This window comes from Semicossyphus pulcher, unplaced genomic scaffold (genome assembly GCF_022749685.1).
Source record: "Semicossyphus pulcher isolate SPU_LCO1_2020_fin unplaced genomic scaffold, fSemPul1.0.p SCAF_5, whole genome shotgun sequence".
NCBI lineage: Eukaryota > Metazoa > Chordata > Actinopteri > Labriformes > Labridae > Semicossyphus > Semicossyphus pulcher.
In genome coordinates, this window is record NW_027211726.1 from 18,640,131 (window position 1) to 18,654,613 (window position 14,483).

General features: G+C 44.0%; 1 protein-coding gene across 1 annotated transcript in view; it reads right to left on the reverse strand.

Annotated features, from left to right (window-relative positions):
• The window catches only part of vps50 (VPS50 EARP/GARPII complex subunit), a 115,559-nt gene that overhangs the window by 70,584 nt on the left and 30,492 nt on the right, over positions 1-14,483 (reverse strand). Inside the window, exons 8-11 of the mRNA XM_069681800.1 lie at positions 14,067-14,102; positions 13,661-13,743; positions 6,404-6,446; positions 2,935-3,033 (exon numbers count right to left, since the gene is read on the reverse strand). Coding sequence (XP_069537901.1) covers positions 2,935-3,033; positions 6,404-6,446; positions 13,661-13,743; positions 14,067-14,102 — 261 coding nt within the window. The remainder of the gene's footprint in view (positions 1-2,934; positions 3,034-6,403; positions 6,447-13,660; positions 13,744-14,066; positions 14,103-14,483) is intronic.

The window sequence follows — 14,483 nt, forward strand, 5'->3', positions numbered from 1 at the left end:
CTTAATATGCTATGGCTAACATGTTAGCAAGCTCGGGAGCAACATTAGCATTCATTTAGTAGTTCACTCTTCTTTGCTCTGTTTCCACAAACTATTGCAGGATATATCAGTTGCTTGTAGCTTTACTGTGTTCCACAGCCAGTCACACTTTTGTCTGTGTGCTGTTTGGTCCTTTGCAGGTACTATACCAGGCGTTTTGCAGGTACAAAAGTGAGAGTGAACAGAAGTGTAAAGCTGTGGGGTTTATAACTGCTTCGTAGAGCTAAAGAGAGCTGCTCAGTCGGGCGATAATTTCCCAATAAATACTGATGGGATGAGCCTAAATATCAGAACTCATATAAAGAAGGATTTTTCCATTACCTCATTTATCATTAATAATCAGGGATTTGATTTCCACGGCTCTGTGCTCTGTTTATCCCTTTGCAGTTCAACTCCCTTACTCTCCTTTAAAGTGAAGTTTCATTTAGCACCATTTTCCCCTTTGCAGCTCCCACCCACAGTCTCGCTGTGGGACCCCGGTGAATTGAGGACACCAGGAGACGTGGGCAGTGCGCTGAGCAAAGCCCTATAGGTAATGGGTGTTGCAGAGCAATTAGATTTTCTCACTGCAAGCTCATGAGCACAGCCGCTGCCCTCATCCATTCTGACTGCCTGCCGCAACAGAAGTCATTTAAACATTTGTCCCAACTTCTCTGAGAGTTTTGCTTCAGTTGCCCCAGAAACAGCATGATGATCGCTGCGTGTACAGACCCTCGTCTAGAGAAGACACTTAAATAATTAGTTTTGTTACTAGGATTATGCATCAATTCAACATGTTTAAAACCACAATTTCTACAGCACCTTGTTAAAAGGCCCTCGCACATCAGAGCTGCAGAATGTGAGCTGGAGAAACCGATTATTTTATTACATAACCTCCCTCCCATTCATTCAAAGAATGCACACTGGTGTTATAACAGCTGTACAGTCAAATGCCATGTTTGCAGGACATTAATCCGCCCAAAATAACTCAATCTTAGTCTGGCCAGTCTTCATACATCCATCGAGAACTATCTGGCTGAGCTCCGTCCCCCACCACAAGCCAAATAAACTTTAATTACCATCCCCTGTGTGCTCAGCAAAAATGTGAGGGTTCAAAATGTTGGATAAGGAACGGACGTAGCAGCATCATCACTGTTCAAAATGATCACGTGTAGCTGGATGGAGACTCACTATAGCTGTTTTGTATACTGTATTTTAAGGGTGATCAAGATAGTAGCTGTGTTTCAATTCAGTGGCTGCATCCTTCAAAGGAGGAAGCCTGTGTTGACCGCTAAGGCCGAACTGAATTGAGACGGTCTGGTCTACGCAGGATTTCCTGTTTGCGTCACCAGCTGTTCCCGCCCTTACCCTTGCATCACAAAGAGTCGCTCCTGTCACCCAGCAACAGTTAGCTAGCTGGCTAACATTATTAAAGTCATGTTAATTAAACTTGTAATCTCAAAGATCTCAGATTCGTTCTCTTTGGCTTTTGAATTCAAACTGTTTTGTAGCGTGATGGCAGAAGGAATGAAGGAGATTGCATATCTGTACGTTTTCCGTGCCGGCACTTAACACCGCTTGCCTGAGGGCATAAGTGGAAAATCCTTGAATAGGATATGGTCAGGTTGACAGATTATTCCTTCTGCTTTCTTGATTACTTGCTGTCTCCAAAGAGAGCAAAGGTCATCTTGTTGGACTCCAATAATCTTGGAGCAAACTCTGACAATGTCATCTGTAATCTGTAATTGCAGGAAAACACTTCCCAGATATCCAGACGTCCACTGTTGGCTCCGAGTGTAACTCTTGATTTTTTTCGCTGACTTTGTTTACCTTCATCTGAGCGTCGAATTTGTTTCTTTTTCTTTGGATTTTCACTTATTTTTGAAGATGTATCTGTAGTCATCGATCTTTATTTGTTCAGCCATAGTAGATTACTGTTTACTTGCAACACTTGCAGAGACCAGAAAAGCAGCCGCTTAGCTCCGCCTACCCTCTCTGGCAGACCAACCACTGCTGGGTGATGGAAAACGCGTCACTAACTCGGCGAAAGTCACACCAGAAACCGGGTCCATAATACTGCAATACTTTGACATATTGTTCTAAAGATCATTTTAAGTTTAAACATTTTAATCACTAGCTATTCGATTGATTGGAAACCAAAAAACTACAACAAAAACTACAATTAAAAGCGTTTATAAAGTCCATCATTTTGGTTGAATTGGTGCGCAGTGAATCTCGGGATTAGTTTGGCCTCGGAGGACGCATTTATCGGCCTTGAAATACGTCCTTCGAAGGAAAAAAACATTCGCTTTAGTCCGACATTAGATCAGAGCTTTGAGAACAGAACACAGTGATTTGTGACATGAGAAGAAAAGATATTTCTCCACAGGTATTCAGAGACAGAAACGACGGTAATCTTTGTGATTGTTCCAAACACAAACATGTTGTTTTGACTCGTCTGGGCTTGATGTTTTGAGAGCGTAATATTATCTGAGGATTATTTTGGAGAACTCGGCTCCTTTTTGTGGGTTGATTTATGTGGGTGGTTGTTGAGTGACAGTAAGCAGAGCACGATGTAATCACAAAGGATGACACGCAAACATTAAATATTGTGTATGAGAAGAATCCTTAAGAGGAATGAACGATCATGATGACGGGAAACTAGATCAAATTACATTCTCTTGTCTTCTGTGATGATTCATGCCGCCTGTCTGAGGAGGTTTTTTTTAATACAGTTATTATTTAAATGGATGCAAGAGTTGTGGAAATGCAGAAACAACATGCTGACATTCAATCGCCTCGAAAGAATCCCAAATAAAGGAAGACAAAGAGTCAAACAAAAGGACAAATGCAGCAATCCGGCCGTCATATCCACTCATGTTTATCCATTCCCGGTATCCGAGTCGAACCACTGACCTGTGTCTTTCCCAGGAGCGTGTAGGCCAGCTGGACCTTGGTGTAGTGCGAAACATCAAAGTTTTTACACGTCTTTGAAAGGGCGACATCAAGCTGCTCCTGTTGGCAGAGACAGAGAGACGACAAAGGAAGGGAAGAGGGGAGAAGGCGAGGGGGAGAGAAAAGAGAGGGATTATCAGCGTTAAGTCCAGGGATTTAGATATAGATGTGCAGATGTAAAGCTTCCACACGGGGCCAAGGGCAGGTAACTGGATGTGGATGTGGGGGCGTATATGTGCGAGCGTGTGGGTAAGTCTTTGACAAAGAAAGAAAAAGCGAAAGTGGGACAAGGTCAGATGGAAGTTAGGAAGTACAGGGAAGCGTAACAACCCTGACACAATACGCTGACCTCTTAGAATATAGAGCTGACAAAGAGCGACTGATCAAACGCATTGTGTGATCACGCTTTTTCTCACACACCTGAACCGACACAAATACTGCTGACACTACAGCGATTCTTTAAGTAGTGTCAGCGGGAGCTACAAGTCTGACGTCTTGAGCCGAACTCATAGTTGAAATACTTTTAGGAAATATGAACAAAACAAACCAGGGTCTTTAACGATACTTTATGATGGACCGTTGGATGATTAAATCAACTAAACAGTTTATTAGATTCACAGAAATACAAAGCAAGAAAATATAAAAGCATGTGTGTGGGTGTTACTGTAAAGAGCTCCTTCGTTTTATTCAAAGGAACATGAAGATTATGTCTAGTTGGAGAAGTATTTAAAGTTGTAATCTCGAAGATCTCAGTTTCGTTCTCTTTGGCGGCACCTATGGCGATAAATGGTAATTGCGGGAGCACACTTCCCAGGTATCCAGACAGTGTCGCATGTGTGACGTTCACAGCTGGTTGTAACTCTTGATTTTCCTGGCTGACGGTCGCTTTCCTTTTTAGAATGTTTGCTTCATCTGAGCGTCAAATTTGTTTCTTTTTCTTTGGATTTTCACTTATTTTTGAAGTTGTATCTGTAGTCATCCATCTTTTCTTTGTTTGTTCAGCCATAGTAGATTACTGTTTACTCCCAACACTTGCAGAGACCAGAAAAGCAGCTGCTTAGCTCCGCCTACCCTCTCTGACAGACCAACCACTGCTGGCTGATGGAAAGCGCGTCACTAACTGGGCGCTGCTTGTGATTTTTTACGCCAAAGTCGCACCAGACACCCAGTCTGTAATAATACTATATACTGCAAAGGCTTTCATCAGTGGGCCATAGGCTCAATCACCATTGTGTTACCTCATTCAGCGATAGATAGAGACTTAACAGACATTTATTTAAATGACAATCCAGATTATCGCTTGCTTACATCTCATTGCTTGTATCAAAAGTGCAGGACTGTCATACCAAGGACACTGAGAAGAACCGAGCTGAAGGCAACAAACAGACTGTAAAAATGCTCACTTGGATTGTTTATGTCAGGAGGATGGGGGGAATTAGACGCAAGTGCACACCAGGGGTGTAACCACAAATATCTCAAGCGATTGGATGGAGAGGGGACACACCAAAATAATAATGAGCTAACAAACAAATGAGCTGCCTTCACTGACTAGCGCTCTAATAAGGGAAAACTAAACAAGTGCTGCAAAGCAGACGACAAGAAACTGAACTTTCAGGGAGACCACTTCTCAACGTAAACACAATGGCAACTGGGGGGATGCCTTCAAAGAGAAGACATAGGGTGTGCAGAAAAGACCTGCCCAGCACCAACAAGCTACTCTGAGAGAAAACTAGGACTCCCACACGGACTCACACCCTACACATCAGGAGAGAACAACAAGAGAAAACACTTAGGGGGTTTTCACATTAGGTTCACGAGTACGGTTGCCCCCTCCTCTCCCCTGCCGGTCAGCTTTCACATTAATAATTTGGTTCTGTACCCGAGTACACTTGCGGTAGGACTCTGAAGCAGAAGGTGGCGGTAATGCACCTCAAAAACAAGGAGAAGAAGAGGAGTCTCAGCAACTACGTAACATTGTTTCTGTTGTCATTGCAGTGTAGAAAAGCGTGTGAATCGCATGATCCCAAGCCCATACAATGGAGCCGACCTTCGCTCTATGCCTACTACACTACTGTACCCGAGTACACATGAACCGATCAAGTGGACCCGGGTATGTATCAACGAACCGTGCTCGAGTATGGTACACAGTGTTCACACTAAACGAACTGGACTTTGGGGTAAAGTGTAGTCGGACCCGGGCCGGGGTCCCTAATGCTAAAGCCCCCTGAGAAACCTCTCACTACCTCTGATGGTGAGATAATGAGTCACCGCAGAGCACTGGAACCTAAGGACGCCACACCTGCCGTTAATCAGGGGCAATTAGACACACACACCTGACCGTGCACTGAGCTGATTCCCTCGCCAAACACAATGAGCGGCTTAGCAGGAGTTAGCAGGAAGTAAAGTTTGTTTTTTGGGATGATGTAAGCTCTATTTTTTCTTTACATTTACAACAGCCATCATCTTGCTGTGATGCCAAACGCATCTCATGACGGCACATACTGTACGAGCTACACCACTCTACTGATGAGATATTCTTATAGATATTTCTACTGTGTATAATCCTGCTGAGGGAGCACAATGTATTTATCTTCATAGAAAAATTGCCTCGCTCCTCCTCAGTTGGCCGCATGGTTGCTTTTCTATAGAGGGCGTGGACAGCAGGAGATGGTCGGCATGTTACTTAGAGTGGGGTGTGTGTGTGTGTGTGTGTGTGTGTGTGTGTACAAAGCAGTTGGCAGTCAAAGGATGATGCACACTACATTGACCGACATTCAATGACAACCTCTATTGTGTACGAATATCGGACTGGAAAATATATTGATCGCGTGCACATGCTTCTGTATTCCATGTACAGTGAGTCACGCATATGAAAGAGTGTATTTATATTCATATGATGGTTTTGGGCTTTTAAGGTGAAGCTGTTAGATACTTAAATCCTTTGTGCAACTGTTTACCGTTCTGATTTAGAGGATTTAACTTTGTTTATTCGAAACTCAGGCCGACAGGTAAACAAACGAGCACCTCAGTGCCTGGCTCTGTACGTGTGTGTGTGTGCACATGTGTGCCTGTTTCCTGTGTACAGACAGATCTGTAAGTAATTAATCTACTCAAGCGCAGCAGAGGCGTTGCAGAGAAAATTGCTTTGCATACCATTTATCACACACAAGCATCACGACACAGCCAGAGATGAAACAGATAGAATTTATTGCCTCACAATAATGACTTTCTGAATGTGTCAATATTTGCTCGACCCAGAATGAGAAAGGCAAACTATTAAAATGTCAGAATGAAGAAGAAATTGCTTCTTTCAGACGGGAGCTGCTCAAAAATTACGAGGTTAGAGCCAAAGACTGCTCGCTGCTAAAAGCCCCTTTAGTGATATCGCTTTCAAATAATGTGATTAGAGATAAAGCAGAGACGCACGTACCTCGATTTGCTCCAGAGTGTCTTGTAGTTTGGAGTTCAACTCGCTGCGGGGACAGAAAGAAGATGGTTAAAGGGTTAGTTCTGCAGAAGCAGGAGATCACTTAATGCTAGCTTTTCAAAATCATGTATATTGTTCATATTTATATATATTCAAGAGGGAATTCGCTAAAGGATTGCACAGCTTTTGCGCTCAAGAAACAAATGACACAAAAAGACTCCGCCTCTTTCTTGGAGCACATGCAGAGGGCACCCCAAAGAGCTGCAGAGCAAACAGTGTCTCTGTGCTCCGGTGCTGTTAGCGCGTATTTAAATGAGTCATTATGCAGACATTTGGGGGCCAATTTGGCCGCTTTCTGGCCTCGTGGCTAACAACACTGCGCAGTTAGAGTGAAAATATTCTGTATATCATGACATCATGACAACAATTCCTCTGTTTTTGTGTGATCAAAAACATTTAAAGGTCTGTAAATTATATTTTGTCATTATTATTATAATCGGGAGATCAATCGGTCCGGGGCTTTCCGAGGCTCATCCCCGGCACACATTTCCACTTGTACTGGAGACGTATAAGGCCATTACGCAGACGGAGATTATTATATCTGGACAAGCTGCTGTTGCGGGCTCGCTCAAGAAAAGAAGCTGCGTTACAGACAGTGAAACTAGAAAAAACACCTGTCAAGCTGCCCCCTCCTCTCCCTGCTCGTCATCGATCTGTGCATGGAGTTGAGATCCGTCAGTGTGCGCTCAGCTGAGAGCGCAGCACCGCGCAGCAGAGAGCGGAGCTGCAGACGACTTCTCTCCACATTCAGACGCAAAACAAGAGCAAACCTGTGAAACTTTATGGGCGCGTTTGCGCTTGAATATCATCAGTGCGGTTTGCTTTGTGAATCTTGAGACGGAGCACATCGCAGGCAAAAATGAAGCGCAATTTATGGTGCTTTCAGCAGCTTCAATCCATTAGTGAATTCCAGCCTCAATTGTCAAAACTAATTTCCTCTGTCCGTTATCTGTACTGCTAATCCTGTGCAGGGAGTCAAAAATAATTTGGAAAATCTAATTAAAAATGGACAATGCTCATTCCAAGTTACCGAAGTCTGAGCAAAATGAGCTTTGTTTGTTATTTGACCAACAGTCCGAAAACCCCATTATTCTTTCCACTGATGTGAAAAAGTGAAACCAAAGTTAATCATCACATTTCAAAAACTTCCATTCAGCAAATGTTTTGAATTTTTTACCAGATAGACATTCAAAGGTTCAAAGTGTCCTTTATACATTTTCATTGAATCAAATAATTGAGGAACTATTTTATGGGCCACAATATAAAAGAGTAAAAATGTTCAAATTAAAAACGCATCTAAAAGAGAACTACTTTATCAACAAGCTGTGACGTGTCTCAAATTCCGCTAAATGTCCAACAAATCTTTTGGGAAGGTGTGTTTTTGGTGGTTTCTACGGTGAAATTAACTGTAGAAATTGTTAAAGTGTTCTTGTGCATGCACGGATAGAAAACGCCCACGCATCCTCGGAGCGTGCTCAGACTTCGTCTCACCCAGGGAAACTCTTTCAACTCGAAAACTGCAGCAGAAATCACAACTATTCTGCTGATCCCCAAGACGGCGCCGATTCCCTCGCGGCTGCCCCATTCATTATCATCCTCTGTCTCTGCTTTGCTACGGGTCATTTTCAGGTCAGCCCGCTCTTATGTTGGGCCTTGTGAGACCGCAGTCGCCTTAAGGAGACGGTGTCCTTAACAAATTGCTAATTAAGCATCTTGGCTTCAGTTTGGCGTCGAGTTAGGAGAGTGAGGAGGAGAGATTGTGAGGAGACTGCAGAGTGAGTCCCACAGGTAACAAATTGAGCATACCATTTTAAAACCTGATGCAATGTAACCCTATTCACCTGGTGTGTAGTAGAGAAATATAGAGAACCTTGATGGAGTTGAAGTGTCAAAAAAGATGGGACTCCATTAAAGGCCGGTAAGCACAATGGAGGCAATAGACAGGTGTCAGCGTCTGACCTTTACTGCCAAGGATGATTGAGAGTGCACCTTCAAACGGTACGACAGCAGACGCCAGTGAAGTACTACCCACAATCTAAATTACTACCACACTGTTACTGAAACCAGTGAGCTGGTACGTGCCACAGCAATAGCACCATATATTCTCAGCTACGCGCTCAGTAATGCAAGTCACAGCCAGTATCCTCGGTGGAAACCATGGTCGGAAGCCAAAGTAAAGAAAAGTGAGCTGGCCCAACTACAGAGGGCGGAACCGATCGATGTCAGGTCCTGGCTACTGAAGGAATACATCTAAATGTCCATATGCAAGGCCCAGGAGAGCGCTGAGCAAAGGTTTACAGCTCTGGCAGCCATGCTGAGCAGGAACACCAGAGAAGCAGAGGCCAACGGGATAAATACCCTGTTCATCACAGAATGTTCCAGTGTACTCCCGAGCTGCAGTGTGGACGAGTAACAGAAGCTAAACCGCAGGCTGACCAGTGTTGGAAGAGCATATGGGAGAAGATCATTAAGACCTCGGCAGCAGCAGGGCCCGGTATGACTCACACATGGTTAAAGGAACTCAGATGCAGAGTTTGTCAAAGGTTTAATGAGAAGACTGTTGTCACCTTTATGTGCCATCCACTGTAAATATAAAACCAGAGCCAACAGGAGATTAGCTTAGCGACGCATTAAACAGGGAAAAACAGCTAGCCACATTCAAAACTACACCTCCCAGCACCTCTAAGGCTAGTTGCTTTCCCCTGCTTCGAGTGGTTTTGCTAAACTAGGCTAACCATTAGCTGGCTCTAGCTCCATATTTAGCAGCTAGAAACAACAGTGGTCACAGTCTTCTACTCTCACTGTTACACATTTGCTCAAAAAGTCAAACTATCCCTGCACTACTAACATGCACAACACTGGTCCACAACCTGGCTAAGACGGGGTAAAGCCATCCAGCCATCAGCTGCCAACCAAGAAGAGATGTTCAGCTGACCTGGCCCTGTTCAGGCCAATCACAGAGCGTTTTCTTAACAACCAGGATGGCTGCAGGTGATGTGGTTGCTATGCAACAATATAGTGGAAAGTTTGCGTTCTGTACTAATGCGAAGTGTTGGCTACTTAATCATGTCCTGCCTTTAAGCCAATTAATTAGGATGTTGGAAATAACTAGCTAACCTAGCAGTCCACCACTACATCATCGGTTTTCTTGCATCATTAGTTGTAGGTCTTTCAAATTGCGTCCATGCACAACTTGGTCATCGCCAATGGATAACGTTCCAGACTGATTTGTATTTGCAAAGTAGTTTGGTGTCATCAGCTAGTAACATGAAACAGTACATTCAAAGATGGCACTGGAAAACCAACCAGAGCACACTTGCTGTAACAAAAGATAAACAAACCACTAAGAACATTAGTCTTCTTCAGGAAATTTCTAAGCGTCTGAACAACCAAAGAGGTCAATTAAAAACCAATAAACCAGGTGACTGTACAATCCAGTCCTCCTGTTATCCCATGTCAAGATTACACTGTCCAGTGTGTGTTCATGTGTACAGATGCAGCTCCTCCCCACATACTGGCACCCTTCCCTGATCAGACAGAATGCATAAATAACAAATGAGGTGAAAAAACTAATTAACAATCTGTTCCCTTCAGGGAACACAGGGATTGAAATAGAGTTTCTTAGAAATCCGGGGAGTTTTTTTTTCCCACCCCGGATTCAATTATCGCTGGCAAAAGGTGTCCAGGGAGCCTCGAGGCAAGTCCCTCCGCAGTGACTGCTGACTTGCTAAATAGGCAATGTGTGGACTTGCCGTTTGCTCAAATTTTGCTTTGCTGATTTTTTTTCTGTAGCCATGTTAGCCACGGTTACAAGACAGGCTGGGGGGCAACAAAGTGGAAAGGGAGAGGGTTCAAAGAGTGAAAAAGCCAGAGGAGACAGCTGAAACCATAATAATGATAGTGGGAAAGTAAAGGAGGTTATGGGGAGGCCAAAAGAGGAGAGATTAAAAAGAGCACTGGGAAAAACTGATCAAACAAGACTAGGAGAATGTTTTCTTCTATTCTCTAAGTGCAAGATTTGATGTAATACTTAGATATATGGCTCTGTAATCTCTAGAGGGCTTGTGGTTCCTTTTTTATGGATACAGTTCTGATTTATGAACTCAAAGGTAACTGGAGATTTTGCTTTACCAATATGGATACTAATATCGGTATGACGCAGTCAGGTATTAGCAGGTACGCCAGTAAATACACCAATCCAATAGTGGCCTCTTTCAGCAGGATAATGTGCCCTGCCACACTGCAAACACAGTTCAGGAGTGATTTGAGGAACGAATTCAAGGTGTTGACTTGGCCTCCAAATTCCCCAGATCTCAATCAAATAGTGGGAAGTGCCAGACAAACAAGTCCGATCCATGGAGGCCCCACCTCGCAACTTACAGGACTTAAAGGATCTGCTGCTAACGTCTTGGTGCCAGATACCTCAGCACACCTTCAGAGGTCTAGTGGAGTCCATGCCTGGATGGGTCAGGGCCGCTTTGGCGGCAAAAGGGGGACCTACACCATATTATATGGTCATAATGTTATGGCAAAAACAACACAAGTGACACGCTTTAGCAGATAGACATGGAGAACTTCTTAAAAAAGCAACAACCAGCCTGCAGAAGAAAATTAACTCCAACCACAGAGAGCAGGAAGAAGGCACCGTGGCTCTGAATAAACAGTTGAATTGCCCTCACGCTTGCAGTGTCATGTTGGGCAGCCTGCTCAAAATTGTTTGTGTATTCGAGAAACACAGAGATTAATAGCGTAGCAGCCCTCTGCCCTTCTACCTACACTACGCTCCTCTTGAACACGCAGCTGAACGCCGGAACAAACCACCTCCATCCTCAATACTAAGTCAGCAATTAGCTGAAGTGGAGAAGAGGGAGCCTCACCTGGAACAACCCATTCAGCTGATGTTTGCAGCTGTTTGGGATTAAATCTCTGGTAATTTTGTTGTCTTACCAGAGCACACTTGTTTTGTAGTTTAATCAGGTACAGTTGAGGGGGGGATTTTCCGTGTTATATTTTGAACACATTTACTCTCTTTTCAGTGTGCTATAAAATGCTACAAAGAAGCTCTAGGCTACATTACACCTTTGCTTTTTGCCACAACAGGCTTCACGGTTTAGAAACAATGTGCTGACATATATGGGTCTTAAACTCCCCCAACAGCTGCCCATTTGGACGGATGATGAAAATGGATTGAGACGGAGCATGAGGCTGTGTAAGTGCCTTCTTGGGGAAACAATATTGACTTTTAAAGGGTTGCGGACGGGGACAAAGAAAGGGCAGGCATGAAATAAAGCCATGTAGTGCATGGAAAAGCACAGCTACAAGGTTATATCAGAGTGCAGCAGGCCGGCAACTCGCCGCTTAGGGAGGGCAAAGCTGCAGTCGCGGGGCCGGGGCTCTAGCAATTTTGGGCAGAGAGCCAAAGTACAATGTGCATGCTAATGCAAAGCGAGGCAGGTGTGTGATCAATGCAGCAATGTTAAAAAAAGACGCTATTCAGGAAGTGGTATTTGCATATTTCAAAGGAAAGCACAGGTGAAAAGGGCAATCGGATTTCGATGCAGCTGCCACGGACAGGTCGTGTTTCATTACACATCCGGACCACATTTAAATACAGTGACACTGATACTTATAGAAAGTGCAAGGGCTTCCTCATGACGACCACAATCGCCTTCCCTCAGGGACAATGCCCATGAAAGGAACTGGCACCTCTCCAGCTACCAGCCCCAATTTCACGGTTGGTCCATACCGGGACTTGAACCAGCCACCCTTCCGGTTCCCAAGCCAAGTCCCTACAGACAGAGCTACCATCTCCCCTATGACAGACTAATTCCAAAGGTAAAGTAGTCTGAACCTTCAAGTTCATTTTTCGATTTCCAAGGGCAACGTAAACAGGCAACGATCAATATGCCACGGGACACAGTTGGACAGACCAGCAACCAAAGATGTGATTCAGCAAAGGCTGCTAGGCTAAGCTAGCTATCTTTTTCCAACACTAGTTCAACACAAATGTTTGGCAAGACATGATTTAGTAGCCAACACGCTACCGCTAGCTTGTTCAGTACTGACAGGAAGGCAGATTCCAATTGTTCCACATCTTCTGTTCAATCATTGTATTATGCTAACCCCAAACGGTGGTGATAGGCCCAGCCAGGCCCAGCCAGGCCCAGGACGGCTTGATCTGTCTCAACAGTAGGGGGACCAGATAATAATTAAGGCAAGCTTAGTGTATTTAAATTGTGCGTCAGTAGCAGGAACTCTACGTTTGCCAGCACACGCTCTGCAATACATTTCAGTCCAGGAACATCCCGTGAGCATTGCATGTGTTGGGAGCCGTTAAAGAATGTCATCTCACACACCTCTTCATAAAACATTATGTGCATGTCCGTACATGGTGTGACAGGAAGAGGGAGGAAGCCGGCAATGGCACGCATCCCTGATCAATTCTTAATCAGCACAATAAAAGGAGCAGTGTGGCGATCTCCTACTGCCATAAATTAAGCACAGTTAGACAGGAAATGAAAGGGACAAGGATGATTACCCTTCTGGCCAAGCCTTCAAACCCAACTTGTATATTAAATAAGAGGATGGAGGGAGGAGGGTTTATTATGACAGTCGTGTTCGGGTGTTTGAACAGAAATGTGTTTGTTGCTTCCATTTATTTACTAACCAGACATGGTTTAATCCAGCTAACGACTGTCAAAATAAGAGATGATCAAATATGGCAGCTGCTCTCAAAGGTATTCCAATCGTGTCAACCTTGTACACAAAGCAACGTTATAAATTCTTTCAAAATAAAAGCCCTCTGACAATGTTGGCAGGTAGAAAGAAGACGGGTTTGACGTCATAGCTAAAGCAAAAGTACAGCAACAAGGCAAAGACAATGAGCTAAATAAAGGGGAAATAAAAAGCCTCTTAGCCTTCCTATTGTGTGAAAAAGTCAAGTCGAATTTGACCCCAACACAATAAGAGGACTTCTCAGAGCACAGCAATTACTTTCCAACAAAGGGTCACGCTTTTAAAAGACTCCAATTTCCTACTTTTTTACGCAGAGTTGACATCAGATAATGTCAGACAGGTGCTGCTCAGAATGATCAAATTTGTATCTGCAAAAATCTGAAAACTTCCCACCCAGCCACAGAAAATGAATTCGGTGCCTGTTCCCATTTGGATACGAGGAGAAATCACTCGATCAATCTGTACCTGATGCAGCTGTAGTGTTTGAAGGTGCTGGCAGCCTTTTGACATTCAAGACAGAGCTGGATCGCACCTGGGTAGTCCTCCTCCTACAGGAGCAGAGAAGTCATTAACAGCATGTAGAGAAGACAATGTATTGACTGGGGTTGAATGTACGGTACAGTCTGTGTAATTTGGTTTCAAATTGGCTGTTATTGCTACACAGATAACCGAGAATTACACTCTGTGGTAGTGAATCCATATTATGTGCTGCAGCTGACCTTCACAATAGAAAAGCATGTGTCAGAGCATCTCGTGCTCATGAAGGTTTCTCCTTCAGTGCTGCATCCCTTCTGATGTTTGACCTTTAAGTCAGCTATAAGCAAATCTGCATGTGTTAGTGTGTTAGCGTGTGAGGAGAGGATTACAATACCTCGAGCATCTCGCTGAGTCGCACATCTGTTCTTTGCTGCGAGGGGGAAGAATGACAAGAGGATAAAGAGCGTAAAATTAATAACGACAACATGGAGTGAAAACTAGTTAAAAATGAGTGACATGCTTTGCTGCTGAGACAACGGCAAACAGAAGAAAATCACTGTTTTGTTTGATTAGCTTCCTTGTTGCTTTTAAATCACACGTGGTTTCACAGTTGTTATGGTTATTGCAGATTCATCAGAACAATTCACGGCAGTGGGATGTAACAGTGGCCCCTTTTACACTGCCAGTTCAAGGCAGGGTTATTACGCCTCTGTTAGGCTCTGTCTTCTATGTAGATCGCACAGAGGCCGAATGGGGGGGGAGAAGTCTATCTGCCTCTGAGCTGGCATCGGAGGTGGTAACAGAGGCGGAA